This window comes from Aplidium turbinatum, chromosome 5, assembly GCF_918807975.1.
Source record: "Aplidium turbinatum chromosome 5, kaAplTurb1.1, whole genome shotgun sequence".
Classification (NCBI taxonomy): domain Eukaryota; kingdom Metazoa; phylum Chordata; class Ascidiacea; order Aplousobranchia; family Polyclinidae; genus Aplidium; species Aplidium turbinatum.
This window is the reverse complement of record NC_137476.1, coordinates 22,075,223-22,097,225: the sequence shown is the minus strand read 5'-3', so window position 1 is coordinate 22,097,225 and position 22,003 is coordinate 22,075,223. Positions and strand designations below refer to the sequence as shown.

The window sequence follows — 22,003 nt, the reverse complement described above, 5'->3', positions numbered from 1 at the left end:
TTTATCTAACGCTATTTTAAAGAAGACAATAATTGTTGATGCAAGGAAATGTTTTAAGTTTTTATATAAAAAGTTAATTGAAGATTATTATTGAAATAAATTAACAATGTTATTTTAAACCAGAAATAATTACACATACAAAAAAAATATTGAAGCTATTTTTCAATTTTTTATTAATATAATACCTTGCGTATGTTTAATAACGTTAGATTTTATGAAATAGGCTTTACTTTAGATATATTTACTGCCACAATTAGAATCACATACCTTGTCGTTCTGGTATGAATAGTAGTTGCTCCGGCCTTGAAAAATCTTTTGCGTCAGTGCTTGGTGATGTACTTTAAGTAGTCTATCAAAAACACTGCTGATGAGTTGAGTTGTTATTGAAAATCGTCGTTAAATAAATACACTGCACCGTGCCCTATTGAAATCTGCTGCTTGATATCGTAGAATGAATCGGTATTTGTAGCGCGTCGCCCTTTTTCTTCGTTGATTTCTGAAGTCGTTTTATCAGCTTGCATGTCAATCGCAATTATTGTTACATTAAATAAGGAAATTGTTGAATTTTCTGTAATGAAAACACAAAACGCTTGTCTGTGGCGAATTATTAGGAAGAGAAATATGTTAGTTTGATTGCCATTATATTTCAAATGAATTAAAAATTTTTATTTAATCTACCTGGTTATTAATTTCACCCGTACATAACTTAAAAATAAAAATTGTTGTTATTACATTTTGTTTTCCAATATTTACAAACCAGATGAGAGTTTATTGAAACCAGTGCTTTTAAACAAATTATTTTGCTGGAAAGGTAAGCTTGCATTATTCTCCTTCGATAGATTTAGTCTGTGATGCCACCTAATAGTCCTGATACTGGATAGTGGAATTATATGAAGTTGTATGTAATAGAATTGTCATACAATGTGATCCCATGTGAAAATTCATACGAAAGGTTGAACGTCAAAAGTGCAGGTGTCTAGTTTCTTTATTTCACAAATCAAATCATGTTACAACTAATTGACTAGACAAAAATTGCAGTTTACCAATTATGTGTTGCAAAATGCGCTTTTTCTTTCGCAAAATGTTTGATTGCAATGATTGGTTGATAGCCTGTTTGATTGCATTGATTGCGATTGACCCGAAATGTACTTTGCATTGAAACAGAATAATTAGCAAAGTGATATTCTCCACATCATGTGAGTTTAATCATCAGCCTCAGCGTCTACAAAAAGAAGATCAATTTTCCGTTTTCAGCAAAAAATGTAAAAGCTTCTAAGAAATATGAAAATTGCGTGAGATATTTTGATTCTGTATTTAATCCAATTATTTTGATAAAATACGCAACCACTCATTTGCATATGACAGACATTTCTAAGTAAAATGCTTTTATGCATTTTCATGCATGTAATCCTAAAGTGATATGAACATCATACCATTTAAAAAACTAAATTCACCAAACCTCAAATTACCTTTTATCTCCTTTGATTGAAAATACATTTTACCATTTTGTCTAGCCTGCAACAAACTATTTGTAATCTGTTTAATATGTTCTAGAATATCTTTTGTTTCCGAGTTTTGGTAAGTTCTTTTGCTATTGGGTTGAATGTGACGATTACCCACACACTGAGCAGCAAGGATCATGTGTTCTCTTTAATGCAATAGTTCTATAACGCCACAAGAGAATGATCAAACCTATTGCACTCTACTAAGTTTAGAGTCATGCCACTGGTGGAGTACTGCCACAAACATAACAGCTCGCCGCTGTCTATTCTGAATCTCCTCCCTTCTCACTCTTCCACTTATTTCTGGACTGCAGAGACAGGACAGGATGATATTAAACAGAGGAAGTAAGAGAGTTGATAGTTTCAATGCTTGCTTGATCCTTTGGGACATGAGGACTTTGCTGCATTTAGTATAATGGTGTCGAGCAAAAAAATATCACATTGTACAATTGGTTGTCCTGTCAGTTTTAAAAGCAGCATTTTTATTTTTTAGAAGACAAGATGATATTTTTTTGAAGAAAAAATTACCTCTCTTTGATTACGTTTCTTCATCTCATCATCATCATCTTCATCATTCTTGTAAAATAGAATACATTTAATCGAGTAGACTACATTTTATGCTTGCATGTGCTTATTTTAGTAACGATAAATTCAAAAATTATTTATTTACTTGATTAATTAATTTATTATATTATGTATTAGATTAAATGTTTATTTTATTGCAAAACAGATATTTATGTCACTGGATGGCTTCGACAATATTATTCGCAACCAACTGTTTGCTCGTCTTCGCTGGCATTGTGCACCAGCGAAGACGAGCATGATAGGCTAGGTGAGGTTTCATGCTAAGTGCAATCGTCAGGTGCAACACTGAAAAAAAAAGTAAGCAGGAAAAAATTAAAATGCAACCAACCGATGGAAAGCAATCAACTAAAAACGTAAATGATGAAGTCCAAAATTGTTTACCGGCAAAAATAGTAAACAATTGCTAATTATGACGTAACAATATTAAAAAAAATGTTATCTCAAATAAACAAAATAAACAGTGTAAAATATTGAATTGACATGCCTGACAAAATTATAACCTATCAACATAAATTGGGTAATAATGATTTAAAAACTAAGGGGAAGGTATAAGAGGTTTGAACTATTAATAGCTTTTTAATTTAAATGTATTTCTATGTCTGCACTTTGAAATTATTTGGTCTCTTTTGTTGATGCAGGAAGAGGGATCAGCTGTAGCAATGAAAACATTTTCTGTAAGGCACAAGATGCTAATAAAAATAAAGATGCGACTTGTGCCTTAGCCTACAAAAAAGGTTTTCAAACGTTTGCAGACGTTGAATCAATCTAAAAATGATGGATTTTGCTGAAGTTACTGCACGTCATTTTTTAAAGCTGTGAATTGGGTTTTATCGTCTCCATTGAACATGTTCACAAACTTTGTGCCAGTGACCAGACACGGAATTAAAAAAATTAACAAATCTTGTTATGCTTAATAAATGATTAGCAAAATAGCAATGAAAATATGAAAGGTTGCTAGTAATTAATAGGCTACTTGATTTGACATTGTCATCAGGCTCCACATCCTCCGCGTCATCAAGACAGGAGACATTTCAACTCTTTATATTGTCGCCTTTCTTTTCAGAAGTTTGAGTTTCGCCTAGAAGTTTCGCATTTGACTTTTGAATTGGTCGTAATTCATTGGCAATGTTCGAAATTCAACCAACACAACTTTGAATGAAAGAATGTGATTTTTGTCAAATTTATTTCATCAAATTGTTTAGTTGATGAGTGATATCATCATCATTAGGTTCCTTTCTGTCGTCGAGGATTGAAGGAAATGAAGTTTCTTTGTTGTGAGATTTTTTTTTTGCAGTTTTGTAATCAAGTCTTGACCAGTCTTTAATATCGTTAGTCCAAGTTCTTGGTGATCTACCCCTATTTCGTTTTCCATTCATTTTTCCTTCGAGTTGTCTTTGAATAAAATTATTGCAAGTCATATGGCAAAAATACTCAATTTTCTTGCCTTAATTGTTTGTAAAATTTCCATGTTGGTTTGCATTTGAAATAGTAAGCTACATCTACGTTTGTGATTTTTCCCTCCATAAAATTTTAAGCATTCTTCTATAAACCCAGGGATAAACCACATTTCAAACGCCTTTATAGTCACTTTACTAGTGATATATATAGAAACATAAGTCCAAGACAAAATAATAAAATTGTATGTTATTTACTGAATTCTTTTTTGTTATTATTATTATCAAACATATTTATGACCTCTAGAAAAAGGTGAACGACCTCCATAGAGGTCGTGACCCCCCAGTTGAAAACCACTGTTTTAAAGTCTAGACCACTGTATTTTTGTATTGTTTGTTTTCTTATGAAGTAGCAACTACTTTCAATTAAAATATTTACTGGCTAATTTTTTTTGCTTTTTCCATAATTGGTGGTTAAAGTTTTATGTGTTCACTTGAAATATATGCCAAGCTGGGCAGATACGTATACTTCTGTAATTTGTCGAAATAACTCACGCCATAGGTCTTCTTAATTATAAAGAAAAGAAACTTGGGAAAGACTTTTATTTAACCTGACAATGGTGGTAAGCTTATTACTGTTTTGAAGATTGAAATTGATGCCATTGTTTATAACCAACTGTCCAATTTAAACAACAACAAATATTCCGTTGATTTCATTGTTTTTTGTTTTTCTTGTTTTCTATTTGTAACTATCGCTTTACGAAAGGAGCAAGTTTTAGTTAGAAACCTTCTATGATATTACAATTTTGCAACAAAACATTGCTAAGAAAATCATTGTTGCGCTACAAGATGAAAATACAAGCCACCGTGACACAGAAAATCGGAAAAAATAATAAAACTAATTTCTTGTTTTCTTTTGCAAAATGAACTTGTTTCGTATAACCTTACATGCCATATAATATGATAGGTACTGTAGATCTTCATTTAAACCGTTTTACATTTACAACAAAAGGTAGTTGGGCCTCAAAAAGCTCAGGGCAGTAGGCTTACCAATTATCACTGTACATTTGTTACTAGGCTTACTGTTATTCGGTGCTGTCGCCAGTGCAAGGTTCAATAGTAGTTAATAGAATATTTCAAGAGATATATTGTATACTCTTAACATTTCATACAAATGACAGTTTTGTCCTCATTCAATTCAGTAAAAAAAAATAACCTTGACCTACTTTGTAATTGACGTAAACGACTAGTAAACGGTACTACAACATCCTAAGCTACCTTCTGTTTAGCATTAAGCTGTAATCTACTCCAAAGCTGTATCGGAATCCATCCAAAGTAGGACACTTTACTTAATACGGTTATAGGCGAATTCTTCGTAAACAATTCTTCGTAAAGCAATTCTTCGTAAGCAATTCTTCGTAAAACAATTGTTCGTAAACAGTTGTTGGTGAAATGAAATCCGTAAAAGAATTTTTCGTAAAGCATTTCTTCGTATACATCAAATCTCCATTGCATGCACGAATAAATGCTTTGGGAAGAATTGTTTTACAAAGAATTAACTTTACGAAGAATTGTTTTACGAAAAATTGCTTACGAAGAATTGCTTTACGAAGAACTGTTTACGAAGAAAACGTCGGACACCACTTAATACATATCCTTTCATAATTGGTAGTTTAACTGAGTACAAGGGTACATCGAACGAGAAAAGATAGTTTTGATGGAAAAGAATTATTGGGCTAAAATCTTTCTGAGAAATGAATCGATATTGTGCGACCACACGCATTGCATACCACCCAATGCCCGTAATAACATAACTCCATACTGAATTAATTCACCAAGGTAGTTCATTAGACTTGCTGCAAGGGTAGTCGTTCATTAGACTTGCTGCAAGGGTAGCAAAATAATGCCTAACTTTTTGTAGACTACAGTTCACGCATCAACAAAATCAATTCGAAATCTATAAAAATAAGACTTGAGTGTCAATGGAATTCAAAATTAGGTCTACCATGGGTCTACTTATGACAGCCTACGTAGCGTAGCAGTTGCGTAAAAGTTCTTTATCGCAAGAACTTGAAATAATCAGCTTAGAGAAACTTGGTTGAACCTCAGTTTTGGGATAAGATACACGCTCATAAATAGTCAGTTAGAAAATTACTTTGTCGCAACGGAAATGGTAGTTTTTCTGTCTTTCCATGAAACATAGGCTATCTATCTGAAGAGTTAAGAAAACTACTTTTTAGAATATTAAACAACTTTAATCCTTATGCATCGCTTTGATTACACTTTATATTCCGGTATCGCGTCGGTTGATAGCAGAAAAGCTGCAAAATATGCATACACTGATGAAATACAAAAAAGCGTTAACTTCCAACATTTAAATTGAATCAACTTACTCAATTATATGACAAACAGAATAAACTTTTGGGCTTTTTCTCAATAAAATAGGACAATTTTGTCATTATACGGATATAGATTCAGGAAGTAGATATTTATCTTTTTCTTTGGCAACAGTAGTATGATAGGCTATCTCACAAACCATTATGCAACATCTTACAGTACCGGATGTTCAAATGAAAAAATAAACTATTTTTTACGCACTTTATCCACTGCAATCTATTGTTTATTTTAGTTAGACCGACTTAGACTAACTTTTAGTGAGTACCAAAAAAAAAAACGATTTCTTGCTGCAGAACAAAATTAAAGAACGCATTGAGTTTTCTGAGAATATTATTGCAAAAAAATATTTCCGACACCGGTCTAGTTCCAACCGAGATGTGCCTGGGTGCGCCTCAAGCAAACAGTCTTGTAAGTAGTAAGCGCTAAAGCTTTAACCGATTTTTCCATGTTTGGGCCCTTTTTGTGTACTTTGAGGCCCAACCAAGCTTTTTTGTTTAACAGGCACTTTGCAGGCTTCATTTGACCAAAAATTCATCAATTTAAAACTAAATTTATATCAAATATACAGCAGTGGTTACAATTCACTCAGAAAAACTTGGCAGCCTGTTTCATCTTATTGGGATCGTCAGAAAGTTAAATGCCTATCAAGAGGTTGTGCGCTTTCGAACACAATAATCTATTAATATTCAGTATTTTATTTGCAGCAGCGATACGTCCACAAAGCATTGGACTAAAAGACAACGAGCTTCAAGTGTGAAAACGACAAACGAAACTACCACTGCTACTGGGGCACGTGTCCCCCAATCATTTTGAAGTTGCAGGAAATATGTTAAAATTGGACTTCTGCAGAAGTTTGATATGAAATTGAATTAAAAATGTAAATAATTTTTGCATAACGCGCCAAATTTTTTTTTATTGATTGTGAAAATCTTTATCCTCGGACTGAAAAAACGTCTTTGGAAGCTTGACCATGACAGTTGAGCATACTTGTAGAAGTTTTGAATTGCAGATGCAAGTCACCAAACTTGGCAAAGTAACTTTGAGAATGTTGTAAAGTGAACATTGGACAAATTGTTTTTAAAGCGCACACCCCGAGAGTTAAACCAGCGTTCAGCAATTTTCCCATTTCTTCGTTCACAAAGTTGTGGGCTTATCCAAATGAGCTATCTGGAAGGATTTTAATAAATCATTTGCTGACAAACTTTTTTATTGTCTTCGCTATAATTTTGAAAATTTTTCTGAGATATTCCCACTATCCTCTAATAGTAAGTTCATATTGGTCGCTTTTTTGCATTTTGTGGTCCAATAATAGTTTTTTGTTTTAACGCATATGCTACTTTATATTTGAAAAAAATTAAACTGAATTTCTGTAGAAGTTTAAGTTGCAAGGTTTGGTTAAACAATAAAGTAAAGGCAACCTATGGCCCGAATTTGTGTGTTTCACGATCACGACTAAACTTAAAACTGCTCTATGTATCCGACTCGTGAACACATTAAAAATTGGTGTTTTTTCTGGTTGGCCAAATGCAAATTATGCTGTATATCTCGCTTATGTACCAACGTGTTTTTTAGGCTACGAAAAACTTTTTAAACTAACCACCGATATAGATAGGCCGATATAGACGTAGTGGTTAGTTCTAGGAACGTGTCATGTACATAATTAAAATTCATATTGTAAAATCATTGTGCGTGTGTGTGCATAATCATTGTGCGTGTGTGTCCATAATCATTGTGCGTGTATGTGTATTAAAACTGAGTCCTAGCGTTGTGCTGATCGAGGCAGTAGATCAGAAAAAATAAGGTTTGTAGACTTATTGAACACAGTACCGTCAAACGTTAAGTGCGTCTACTCTTATGTTATTGCATGAGCATCATTGCAGCCCGCCTCCGTACTATTATAACTTTATTTGGCTCGCGCATGCAAAAAGTTTGTCTACCCCTGAAGCAAAATTTCAACTATTTTATCACCAGAGAAGAATTTCAATATTTATTTGTTGACGAAGTTCTGTATTATTTCTAAAAAAAAAAAAATTGAAAATCGGTCGAGGTGACCCACGTCTCTTCTATCGTATACAAGTCACACTTTCACCTGGTCCTAGAACTTTGTTAACACTGAAGTAAATGAACTTAATTGTCAACTAGTTGAGTGAGCAAAGTTTTTTTTAGTGTTTGAGATGCACATTAAAGAATTCTACTTCATAAACCTACTGCTGAAAACTATCGATATTGAGGTAGCAAAGATGACATAAACTCTAGCAAAGAGAATTTTTTTTGTAACAATGAAGAGAATGTACGTCAATTTGGTTTTTGAAGGTTTACGTTGTCAAGTGCCTCCTTGGATTTTCATGCTGAGAATTTGAAATTCCAATCAAAATATACGTGAGAATGCCGTTAAAGGTGCATAGTTTAAAGAAATTCATTTTATAGTTAACATTTAAACAAAGGATAATATGGACCTGTCATTTATACATAATCACAGGGATTAGGGTTAAAGTTTCAAATTGTGATTTATATCAAACAGTTACAAAATAAGAATTGAGCAGTGCCGAATTTGACAGAGCATCTTAGTTTTAACGAGAATATTTTGAACTGCGATATGCAGTCCTTTCCACCATAAGATTCCATTTTTCATCTGACATGGTCAATGTCACCCACGGGTCAATGGTAAGATTCAACATCAAGGAAACCCTAAAAATCCGTGAAGTGACTGTTCGTAAAGCACACATGTTCGCAAAGACATAGTTTCACTAGATGTATTCGTATACAGAATATGCAAAACCTTTGGTAATATACAACTACTTAAACATAAAAAAGGTCATATTCCACGGCGGATTAAACTGCCGGCTAATTGACTACAGAGGCGTATCCTTCAAAATGACAATGTTGTTCAGGGTTCCTTGGTCGTTGACCCTTGTAGGCTGAAGAATAAATATAAAAATACTTGAGTTGATTATAGTTAGAGAAATCTTTATTTAATATATGTTAACTTGGCAAACAGCCAAACAAACAAGCGACAATAGAAAAATCATTAGAAAGTTTGGCTTTATACACACGGCCTACTACATGAAATACAATGATTGTAAACCAAAACTTTCATAGTAGTAGGCCTACCTCGTGACGCGACAATTTATCGAAAGACAATTTATCGAACGACAGTTTATCGAAAGACAGTTCATCGAACGACAATTCATCGAAACGACAGTTTATCGAAACGACAGTTCATCGAAACGACAGTTCATCGAACGACAGTTTATCGAAAGACAGTTCATCGAACGACAATTCATCGAAGGGGCTAGAGGCTAGGGTTAGGGGTTATGGGTTAAGGGTTGGGGTTAGGGGTAGGGGGTTAAGGGGTAGGGTTAGGGGTTAGTGGTTAGGGGTTAAGGGGTAGGGTTAGGGGTTAGTGGTTAGGGGTTAGTGGTTGGGGTTAGGTTTTAGGTTAGGGGTTAGGTTTTCGATTAACTGTCGTTCGATAAATTGTCGTTCGATAAACTGTCGTTCGATAAACTGTCGTTTCGATAAACTGTCGTTTCGATAAACTGTCGTTTCGATAAACTGTCGTTTCGATAAACTGTCGTTCGATGAATTGTCGTTCGATAAACTGTCGTTTCGATAAACTGTCGTTCGATAAACTGTCGTAGTACCGGCCTACCTACTGTACATCAATAACAATAACATCAATTACAATAATAAACAACCTATTTGTTTAAACAAAAAATTTAGCGGAAAAATCGGCGACAAATGGTTATACAGTCAAATCTCGTTACTATGCCATCCGTCGAGATCGAGAGAAAGTGGCATAGCAGCAAGAGTGGTACAGTAACAAATGAAACGATAAACATCCATGGCCTCAAGGCGGGGACACAGCAAAAGATTCTTGTGGTAGCGCTTAAGGTTCTGTATGATTCCTCGATCCATTGGTTGAGAATTGGCTTTCGAGTTGGGTGTCAAGAAGCGATTGCGAATTTACCGCTTCATCTTCGCCCTGCACTGTCTTATCGTGATGCCATGGTGCTTCTTCAAATTGTCCAGCCAACTGTCGCTTGCCATGAAGTTTGGGATGTGCATCAGCTCGGCCAGCTTCAAAGCCTTCTTCTTGATCATATCGCCGCCAACAGGCAGATTCTGTCCTCTTTCTTGCTTTAACGTACGACTGTACGTCATTTCGTGCGTAACACATAGCGAGACTAAGGGGTGGCATAGTAAATTGGCATGATAGTAAAAGAGAGTGGCATTATAGGGAGGTGACATAGTAACGAAATTTGACTGTACTGTGTTTAGATTGTGTAAGCCTACCCCAGCTACCCTTACATGCTTATTACATTTTTTTTCTTTTGAAAGAAGACTACAAATGTCAGTTAACCATGATTTACCATTTCAGGAGAAGATTTCCACTCTTCGTCCACGATGAATTTCAATTCAACATCTGATCCCACGTCAGCTGGAAATTCGACTTCTGCTTCCCAGACCGTTCCAGAGCTGCAAAGTATAAAAGATAAGGTAGTAGCCTACCATGGCCATTGGCCACCTGGAAATACAGCCTGGTTTGTTGCATTTTACAAATTTTGATTACCGCCACTGGTAGTGTCGGACTGAAATTTCTAACATTTTTTATTTTATGGCTGATTCGTAATAATATAAAAACTTATTGAACGCCTTTGTGAAGCAGCAGAAAATGTGAAAAAGCAAGTCGAAAAACGCTCAACCAGACTGAAAGTTTCGGAATCCGATTGTCTTTATTTTTCAACATATGATGTTCAGTTCAGTTTGTTTTTATTTTTAACCATCACAACGAAAAAACAATATATGACAAACATAGCAGAGGTCTATAAAAGGTAGAAGCGACAAAACGCGGACGTTATAACGTGCATGATACCAAAGCAGGACAATCAGTTTAAAATATGGCACGGTCGCAACACATCAATGTTAAAACCCATTGAGTCACCTGGGAAAGACAGAAGCCTACCTACCTTCTAAACTTCCCTTATCCTACGCTAGTGCTTTTGGAGCCTAAAACATGAGGCACGGTACGCTTCCGACTGTGATTCAATAATATGTTAACTTCTTTCAATAGAAATTTATTGGGCAGTCGTTGCAAAACAAAAAACTGTAAATTTAAATTTGTGATCTAAGTATATTAAATAGTTTTTCAACTTTACGCTTACTTAGGGTTAGGGGTCAGTTCAACTTTTTCACTCCAATTCATCCAAGATCCAGATATAAAAACCGCTTGCGCTGGTCCAAACCACTGAATCTTTTTCACTATATGTCCTGGAGGGAATTCATGTAAATTACAGGTAAAAACAAAACGCATTGCAGTAGATATCAACAAATTTGATGCAAACCAGGTGGTGATTTGAAGCATAGTTCCAAAAAATCCACATTAAAAACAATAGAGTAATATCAAACAGCTATTCAGATTAATGTATGGTAGATGAAAACTTGAATAGAGTGGTCAGGAAAACAAAAATCAGAAATAAAGTGCTTTACGAAGACACAACTGTTTGCTGCCAAAGATCGTCGAACTAAACCGCTTTCTAATGTCAGACAAGTGACCTCACCACTTGGAGACATTACGGACACAACAGAAATGAATAAGAACAAGTAAAACAACATTTGCTTGTAAACCCAATTTCTAGCATAACATCATTTTTTTGTCATGATATAGACTATCTTGAAGTCGGTGAAATATTTAAAATATGACACCTCATCTGTGAACTAACAGTGAAAAGCTTCTACCAGCGATCCACACTTCCTGCGGATAAATGCAGCTAAATTCGTTGAAACACGAGGGGAATGTAGGCTACAAGGATGTTGAATAGTTGTGAAAGTTTGTTTTCTATCTTTGGCACGATTACAACCAGGGCTGTGGAGTCGAAGCCGTTAAAACAAAGGCCAAATCCGACTTGATTCAAAACGATAAACAATAAATTATTGTTTGTAAACTCTTTTTCAAAATATTGCTTCCTTTTCTCCGTTTTGCGCCTAACATCTTTCCAGAATATAGAAGTGTTTGTTCTTGTTATGTTTGGTGAAAGTCGCCGTTTCAATTTAAATCTCAAGTTAAAGTGAAATTAAACTTTGAAAAAACGAAAAGAATCAAACATTTAATAAAATCTAGCAACACTGAAGCCGAAGTCATCCAGTTATAAACAGAGGAGTTGGAATCGTATATTTCTCGGCCGACTCCACAGCCCCTGGTTACAACCTGTGTAGAAAAATTTATGAGGTTAAGTTTGTACTCGTGGAAACACGAGGGTAGTAATTGACCGATTCAGCCTATCAGAAAGATGATGAGCAAAGTAGAATCGGCTGTGTGGCCGAATGGTGAGAGTCTGCGTGACGCTCCAAAGGACGACGGTTTGACAACGCTCCAGAGCATGCAGCTGTGTTTCAGCAAAACAATTATTGTATGCTGCCTGAATACTTATTAGAGTGTAAATAGACCTTATGAATGGATATATCAAACAACAACCTTCCGAACAGACAGCTGATAGTCATACAAAAAATTGATAGAGGATCATAATTGGCTTTGCCTGTTTATAAGGTCTGTCAAAATAAAATCAAAAACTAAACAAAATTTTAACTAGAAGTGTTAAAAACATATCTTACTCTATCAAAAGCGGTTTTATTGAATTTAATCGTAAACCTTTCAAAGCAATGTCAAAGTAAAAAACATTTAACGCTGAAACGGAATTTCCAAAAAGACTACGTTTTTCTCAAACACTGTTATTCAAGGCAAGCTTCTCACCATTCTTATAAGTTACACTTCCTCTCTTTCGGATAGTGAGATCTGCAGCCGAAGGATGATCCTGAATAATGAAGTAGTTCTTTGAAGCAGATAAGCATTCTCAGAAAAATATCTTTTAGATTCATGTTAACTGCTCGCCTCTGTTGCAAAAGCACTAAGGGTCGCATTTACAGCTTTGTATATTTGTATAGAACGGAGAAAATCTTGAATTTAGCAAGAGATAAAATTCGAGATGTGAAAAAATGTAAGATAAACAAACAGTTTAGCATTAAATCAAGAGAAACAGACTTGATGCGCTGAAACGCTTTGTTGCCGACATTAAATAAGATTGCGGACGAAAGGGCGTGTAGCCTACTTGTTAATCAAATTTTTATAACATTATTTTTGGTTACAGTATGTTATTCACGTGTTTACTGATAAATTATAACAGATGTTTGAGAGAATGTAATACCTGACACAAAACTGTACACGCCAATAAAACATTAAACAAAGAATTAAACACAACACTGTTGGAAAAGGTGCAAGCTCTAGTATGCAAATTTTGTGATTCATTGCAATATCATGGCGGTCGATGCTTCAGATGTTTTTATCTGCTTGCGAAGAGACCAAGAAGTCAACGATTTCCTTCCATCTAGATTTGTTGAGGCATCAAACATGCTCTAAGATCCAGAGGGAGGAAACAAAAACACCTCATAAAACGAAACTCTGAAATTTTTTGTCAGAGCTCTTTCTCATAAAACCTTTCAAAAAGAAAAATGATTAAAACGTATGATGGAAAAAACACGAATCACTTTTTATAAACTTCGCGTGAAAAATGGTACAAAAAGCAAACACAGCTGTAAAACCATTAAGGGTGATATTCGAAAAAATATTCACTTCAAATCTAACACCCACATTGCCTGACAGAGAGCCTTGTCTTGACCCATGACCTAAAACGATAAAATGTCGAAAGATCAAATTAGATTTTAGAGATATGTCGTCATACAACGAAGTCTTTAGTACAATGCGTCTATTGATTTGTGTTGGAAGCAAACTAGTTTAGTTTGCAAATTGTATTTTCGTATTTTCAGTAAGCGTTAAGTCAAACTGAAATGCTTTTCATCAGGTAGTCACTTCAACTAAATATTGTACACAACGTTCCTGGCTTATACCACCAAAAATACTAAATGAAAAACCCTTCAAAACTATTTGATAAATGCGATTACAGGAGAAAAGATCAAGATAAGTCAAAACACGACTTTATATCAGCGGTAATGTACTATAGCCAACACCTCCCTTTGATATATCATTGATAAACACTTCTTAAAAATCACTTTTCCACACGTTGCAAAGCGTTTATGCAGTGATAACGATCTTATCTGTTTCCTAAATATATTTTAATCAAGTTAATGTAGTGCAGACGATAAAAGGCAATGCAATTATTCAATAACCATATTATGAACTTCTAAAAAAAATTGTAGAATGGATTACCTTGGAGTCTGATTGACGATCTGCTGACATAGTCATCCTAAAGCAAAATTGATACGTGTCAGCATTGGTACATTGAAATTAGCGTATAAGAAGTTTTATATGGCATGTACACTACAGTAGAATGATCTTCTAAATCTCCTCGCAATTGAAGAACTTGAGACGAGGACAAAATGACCTCCATCGCACCACATTATCAGAAGGTATAGCCTACTTGCCAAAAGCTTTCAAAATTATCATTTTTAAGAAGCTCTTACTATTGCCCGTAGCTTTATCTTTGATCTATCACTAGCGTATGGCTATTGGTTAGTGATATCTTAATTTCAACTTCTACCATGGTTTGCACTTGAATACCGTAATGGAAGTGTAAAATAGGAAATGCCATAATCAAATTGGAATTGTAGTAAGGTTAATGTAGTAGTTTGCTCTCACTAATTCCATAAGAAAAGTTATAAGAATTTAATGTCGCTTTGTATAGGTAATTAGGTACATTACTTTCGTTAACATAGTTTCAGTAAACTTTTTAACATTTCAATAAATAAAATACTAAAGTTTCTCGTTTTTCAACAAAAAATAAAATTGAAAAAATTTGTAGCACTGAAGAAAGTTTAGTTTTCAAAACGTTTGCCGAGCATGAGTTTACTGTAGTAGGCTACCTACATTTTGGGAGTTTTATTTTTTGATTAGATTAACCAGGCGTTCCAACCAGTTTACTCTTAAATTGATTTTTACTTGTTAAATAACACATAGGATGCATTTTTAGTCGCGCGGCAACTGTTAACCAGCCTCATTTTAATAATTAGAAATCGATTTCTATTTACATGAGGCTGGCGAACTGCTGCTGCGTGATAAACCACCTTAGAGTCAACCACTTCAAACAGACAGTGTGCTTGGATTAGGTTCACAGTAACAGAAAGGTTTTATTAGACAATTATTAAATAACGTTAAAAGATTGGATCGTTTGGTAAGTGCCAGAACTACGGGAAATGAGCAGCACTCTTTACAAGAATTCTACGGCTTTTCTTACCGCATTTGGAATTGTTGGCATGACTGATGTGTTCTCACCATCTTGAGGATCGTCCAACTAAAATCATAGTTTAAGTAAGTAAAGGTGGTCCCATACTTGATTCCAAGTGTCGAAGAGAAGATAAGGTTCTCATTGTACTAAGCGTTCAACACTTAGGAGAGTAGGGTAGCCAGTTCCTTTTCCCCGCCGCCTTTCCCACAGAAGTCATGCTCACCAAACTTATTACACTCTGGGTAGAGGTGAGCGTTGTATTTCAACAACCAGCTTAAGCTGGTAGTCGAACTAGGTTTGCATTGTAGGAAAGCCGACATCATATCCGCTGTGCCATCTCACGGCTGCGCCATAGTAACGATTAAAAAAACTAATCAGTGATTTACACGACATTTGGTCTTGGGTGTAAAGGAGCATACCTATTCCAAAGTAGATGGCACATTAACGGCATTTAACACAATAATACAGTGAATCGAAAAATCTTCTTGAATCTTTTTGAGCATTTCTTTTTTAAATTTACTGCATACAGATCAGTTATGTATTTTCAATTTATATATAGGATCAGTCATGTTGTTACTTGATAAGGGCTAACATGTATAATGTGTATGGCCGAAAACGTTCGTAATTTATTATTTATCTTCACTTTATTGCATTATTATGTTAAATGCCATGTGGTTGCTATATTGCAGTGGTCGGGAACCTTTTTAAGTAAGAGAGCCATTAAAGCTACACTTTTGGAAATACATTTCCGTGAGAGCCATAAGTTATACTGTAATGCTTTAACACTTAATACAATTAACACGTGTTGGCACTGGTGAAGTTTTGAAAGTGTGAACGCGTCTTAGCAAGAGAAGAAAAACAGCGGGGGGTTTGGAGGTCTCCCCACCAAACAAAAAATGAAAAATTACAATTAATTTGGTGCATTCTGAGCGCATTTTCAGCTCTAAATTGTAATGAAAAGTTAAGATAAAATTTTTGCGGTTTGCACTTTAGAAGATTGTTTTGTTTGCGAGCCAGATGCCGTCTTCAAAAGAGCCATATATGGCTCGCGAGCCATAGGTTCCCGACCCCTGCTATATCGTATTTGTCTAAGTTTTCGATTGTTGAAGTATCGCTGTTTGTGAATTATTTCATCACTATAGGTGCTTACTATTTCATAAGTTTGGTACATTCCCAGACAGAAAATCAGTAGTTTTTAACATTAATTCAGTGTCTGTAGACGTTGAACCGATGTAAAAATGACTGATTTGCTGTCTGGATTTGAAATGCAAACGTTTGTTTTGAAATGCATTGCTCAAGTGCACATCCTGATCGTGGAACCAGCGTTTCTTGGTCTTAGAGTTTCTTCATAGTTCATTTGCGAAGTTAGACAATTATCCAATTGGTTGTTGGAGAGATATGAAGGCCTAGCATTCAGTCAATAAGCTTTTTGGTTAAGATTTTTACCAATTGTAAAAATGACCTGAGGAGCAAAATGGTTGGAACGCCTGGTCAATCAAATCAAAAAATAAAGAACTGAAAATGTAAACCGGCTACCAAGATGCAATTTCGTTGCTACTCCTAACAGAGAGCTCATACTTTTAACAAAAATACAATGGGTTATTATATTTTCTCACAGCACAGATAGGCTACCACGCCAATGTAGTGTATTTTTAGATGTTTACCTTTTTTAAATCAAATACGTGAATGAGAATGTTCAACATTTTAATAATCCTGAAAACACGACAATAAACGAGATAATAAAATTAACGTTTCTTTATTTGATCTTAAATAAAAAAATTATATGAGTAGCCTACAAAGTGCATGACTACAAACTTGCTCACAAAATTTGGTCCTTACCTCTTCTGCAATGGCAGTGCGGAAACCAAAAAAGCTCAACAGTTTTGCAATTAATGCTCCCATTTCGAGTTTTCATCTGCTAAATAAATGCTAATAAAAATTGGGTACTATCATGCTTGATCAATCAACTTTCGAATAAGTTACATCTCATTTGAGGCTTAAAATGTCAAGTGACAACGGATAGGTTTTATAAACCTTTGCTACCTTTCTGTCCATATCTGTAAACGGTGTTCAGTTTCCTAATGGAGTCCAATCTTTCTCATGTGTTTCACTGTGTTCAAATACGCATAGGCCTATATAACAGGGGTGCCCAACCAGTCGACTGCAGCCTACCGGTATACCTCGGACAAGTCCACCGCGATATACATTTTTTTCCTTCATTTACTTGTAATTTGTTTAGTGATCGTTACTAAAACAAGTGAGTAATAAGGTTTGTTAATTAACTGTTGGCTCTTTGTAGGTGACACGTTTGTAACTTAACAATTAACGTAAGCCTGTATTTTCTATCAGCAAGAATTGTTTTCTGCCAACCCAACTAACAGGTGGAGATCACAGCTGTTAATTACTCTAAAACGTTAACATGGTTGAGAGAAAACGAGCTAAGAACTACCCTTTTTGCCCACAATAAAAAAATGTGGGAGTCTTTTCCGTGATCACATACATGAAAATTATGTCAAGCACACAGATCTTCTACTCTACACGGACGTTAAGTGACTAATATGATAACTCTTAGTCAGATTTACAGAGTCGGATTTACAAATTTTCAAAACGTGTGGATTATCATGAAATCTGGATAACCACCAATGGGTTTTGCAATACAAGAGGTAACCTCAAGAGGTTGGTTACCGCTGGCTACTCGAAAAGTGAACTTTGGATGCCTTGGTTCAAAAAAGATTGAGCGCACCTGGACCTGATACATGGTATCATACAGTGGTTCTCAACCTTTTTGTCTTGGCGGACCCCTTTTAGTACCCTTGAAGTGGTCGCGGAGCCCTAAAAACTTTTTTATCTAAATTCTTGGTATATTGCGTCTCCTGACGGAAACAAGTGTTTCATACGTTTCGTAGCGACAAAGAAGAATTTGCTGACCTCGCGACGCACTAAATGACAATTGATGACATTGACGAAGTTATAAGCTATATGTTGGCACATTGGATCAAAAGTCAGTAACCTATATATGCTGATTTAACTTTTTTCTATAAATTTTATCGGAACCATAGGCATGCAAAGCCGAGTAACGTGATCAAGTTTAACATCTTCAATTTTATTGCATATAGAAACACAAAACTACGCAACAAATTAAGTATCGAACGTTTTCGACATCACAAGATGTCTTCTTCAGGAATAATATACATATAACAACTACATCTGAATAAAATACAATGGTTAACTAAATCTATAAACGGGAAAAGACAAAACCCGCACAGTACTTCTGACTAGCTCAAACTCAACGATAGGCTCCATGAGAATTAAAGGTAACTGCATCAAAAGGTGTTACACAGATCACATGATATGGTAGAAAGGCAAGGTGCGAAAAAACTAATTTTCAAATACAGAGAGCAAGAAAGACGAGCCGCAAGCATACAATTGTCTGTTCAAAAGTGGATTGTGACGTTTTATGTACAAGGCTTCCAAGATCTTAGTTTGATACTCAGACCTGCCTCTGGACATGATCTCAAATTGCTGGATAGAAACGTTATTTTGGCATTCTGTACATGAGAAAATGTGGTCTTTAATTGCGCTTTTCTGTACAGAATTTAAATTTAGGTGTTCCCCAGCTCTAGTCGATAAATGTCTTGTTGACATACCGATGTATGTCAGGCTTGCATCACGCAAACAACTGAATTTATAAACGACATTAGAACATAGAGCAAAGGGCGTAGGCAGGTCCGCCTGAGTATCAAACTAACATCTTGGAAGCCTTGTACATAAAACGTCACAATCCACTTTTGAACAGACAATTGTATGCTTGCGGCTCGTCTTTCTTGCTCTCTGTATTTAAAAATTAGTTTTTTCACACCTTGTCTTTCTTCCATATCATGTGATCTGTGTAACACCTTTTGATGCAGTTAGCCTACCTTTAATTCTCGTGGAGCCTATCGTTGAGTTTGAGCTAGTCAGAAGTACTGTGCAGTTTTTGTCTTTTCCTGTTTATAGGTTTAATAAACCATTGTATTTTATTCAGATGTAGTTAAGTTGTATGTATATTATTCCTGAAGAGGACATCTTGTGATGTCGAAAACGTTCGATACTTAATTTGTTGCGTAGTTTTGTGTTTCTATATGCAATAAACTTGACGATGTTAAACTTGTTCACGTTACTCGGCTTCGTATGCCTATGGTTCAACAAGACAAACTCTCTACCGAAGCTCTATCATTTTATCGGAAATTAACAAAATTTTTGCGACCTTTACAAAGAATTTCTACTTTTTTTTCATTTGTAGCCTAATCAATATTTCGTTGTAATCACAGTCATGGCAAAACTGTGAGTGCTGACTAAAGTTTGTATTTCTAAATTAAGCATTGATTAACAATCTGATTTATCAAAAGAATTAAGTTGAACGTGCACAGCCTTATAAAAAATTTAATGTTTGTAATGAAATTTTTTTTAGTTAGGAAAACGAATTTTTGTGCGATGTCTTTTGAAATTTCAAACGACGCACCAGGGCGTCGTCACCTACAGATCGAAAATCCCTGTTTTTTCTGTCGGCAGCATAGCCGAGTGATGAGAGCCCTGGAACGACACTTGAAAGAGTCAAGGCCGGCAGAGTGTTTACGAAGGGAAAATACCTAGAAAAAAGTCTTCCCCAGATAAACTTGACAAAATACCTTAAAATTATGCATTCTGTGATTATTTTTCGCTTAAATCCATAGCAAAACTCTGTCAAATGATGCTGTAACAGAGGGTAAAAAGTTTATTTAAGTTAGCCCATATTAAACCAAAACAGGTGTAAAGTCTACCCGGTTAGCTCGGTGGCTATGCGCCCGACTGAAGATTAAGCGGCGCTGGTTCGACTCTCGGGGTGCGTACTCGAACAACGCACTTCAGGTCTGCTGTCCGTTCAGCGCCACCCAATGGATGGAATAATTCACCATCAACAACAAGCAGAAACTTCACTCTGTCAATTTCGGTGACCGGGCCGCGAAATACTTTTTCCCACGAGATTTCTGTCTCATTTACATATTTTGGTAAAAGTTTGTATTAAAACCGTGTGAATGCAACATTCTCTCGTTGGCACGGTTGGTTCAGTGGTATCATCCTCCGCCTAGTAATCGTGAGAACGAGGGTTCGACGCCCGTCGAAGTCAAACTTTTTTTTTTCTTTAAATTAATTTTTGCGGTGCACAAGAGCTTTTCAAAAAAGTAGGGTTAGGGAAAGCTTATATTTTATTATCATTGCAGAATTTTATTGGCAAATAGTTATTTCGCAATCTGAATCAACCAATCTCTCAAACACTTTCGGAAAATCTTACTTTTAAAGTGACTAAAATCAATGAGACAGAAATCTCGTGGGAAAAAAAATTTCGCGACCGGGCCTACGTCACTGGTTCAAAACCTCTGCAAGTATGCGAAACTGCCAGGATTAACCTCCAAAGAAGCTTTCCCAGTCCGAGAATAAAGATCAAACTAATCGATAAATAAAGTAGGCTTGTAGATCTAATGATTGATTCAATAGTAGGTTTAAGTTTGTCAATTAATATCTTTCGCACAAAATACCACGCAGTAGCCTACTTATCTACTGTGCATAATAGATCAGAGCTGTACACCTTACGTAGAAACAAATATTCGGTACCGGTATTAGAGTAGGCCCACCAGTAAGTAAAACGTTAAACAACAAAATCGCATATCACTGCCTCTGACTACTGTTAGCAGTGAAAGTGTTACATGGCTAAATGCGGCAGAGCCTAACATTGATCAAAGAAATACATCTTCTTTTAATAAAATTTTCTACAGCTTTTCTATAGTTTACAAGTCTATCAGTCGTTTGCATGTACAAAAATATATCGTGAGAAGGCAAATGCTCCGATGCCCCTTCCCCCCGACTACGCTACTGCAGATAGGGCCAGGGAGAATCTTGGGCTTTAGGCCGGCGCTTAGCCTACAGCGAAGTATATCAAACAAAAAGTGCGAACATGATTGCCGTTCTTGTAAGATGTTTAAAAAAATCGTACCATATTGAAATAAAGACTGAGCAAAAAAACAATCGCCTTTAAGTCACAATGAAAATCGAAAATAAAACACCTGTAGATCAATGTGACGATTCAACTTTGGATTTGAGTCTAGAAAAGGCTTAATCAATCAAGTTTATTATAATACAAGTTTATATCCAGTAGGCTACGTTGTGGGCTACAAAAGCAGTACCGGTACATAGAACACACAAATTTTATGCTAAAACTACAGTGGAGGCACTGAAAAAAAGTGTTGTTATCCAAGTCAAGGTACGCTCACTCATTTAATTGAAATTTAGGCCATGAGCCTAAGTTTGATATAAATAGATATAGAAATGCAATATGAGGTTTCCAACGGTGTGTTACTACATACAGCAATACTTAGGTTTAAACAAATCAGTTGACAGCAACTTTATTGGATCGTACATGATCTATCAGCAGACTATTTTACATGGAAGAATAAAGCACACCTAAGCAATTAACAATTTTAGAGAACATCTTAGCTTTAAAAAACGTTGCCAACTTACCGAATTTGGCTGGTACAATTATCTATCTTTAGGCACACTTTGAAAAATTACTTTCTAACAGTTAGTAGTCTACCCTAAAAATGCAACAAACCCACAGAAAAATTTTTTTTTTCCTGTTTCTTTCATGCATGATTTGATGCAGTAAATGACTTTGTTTGACAAGAAATATCTTTGTTTTGTCACAATACGCACACATTGAAAAGCAATTCAATTGATCAAAAGTGATAGAAATTCAATTGAGCATTGTTTTATAATACAAGTTTATAGCAGTGCACATTTATAGCACTGAAGATGAAGACAGTATAGTTTTCGAAACGTTTGTTTGCTGAACATGAGTTTGGTATCTACATTTTGG

The 22,003-nt window shown here is 35.4% G+C and overlaps 1 protein-coding gene across 6 annotated transcripts; it reads right to left on the bottom strand.

The window, feature by feature from the left end:
- Nucleotides 1–8,615: 8,615 nt before the first annotated feature.
- LOC145770796 (uncharacterized) lies at nt 8,616–21,763 on the bottom strand. 6 transcript variants are annotated; one of them, XM_082582519.1, is made up of 9 exons: nt 21,649–21,763; nt 16,954–17,029; nt 15,124–15,180; nt 14,100–14,136; nt 13,506–13,558; nt 12,630–12,690; nt 11,044–11,149; nt 10,252–10,357; nt 8,616–8,796 (listed from the first exon to the last, which is right to left on the bottom strand). In XM_082582519.1, exons 2-9 carry the CDS (start codon nt 17,014–17,016, stop codon nt 8,731–8,733), a joined length of 549 nt encoding a protein of 182 aa, XP_082438645.1. In that variant the 5' UTR covers nt 17,017–17,029; nt 21,649–21,763; the 3' UTR covers nt 8,616–8,730. The 6 variants fall into 6 exon arrangements, with proteins under 6 accessions (XP_082438645.1, XP_082438647.1, XP_082438646.1 ...); XM_082582521.1 differs by having other exon boundaries at nt 13,524–13,558; XM_082582520.1 differs by having other exon boundaries at nt 16,954–17,032; nt 21,649–21,759.
- Nucleotides 21,764–22,003: the final 240 nt, after the last annotated feature.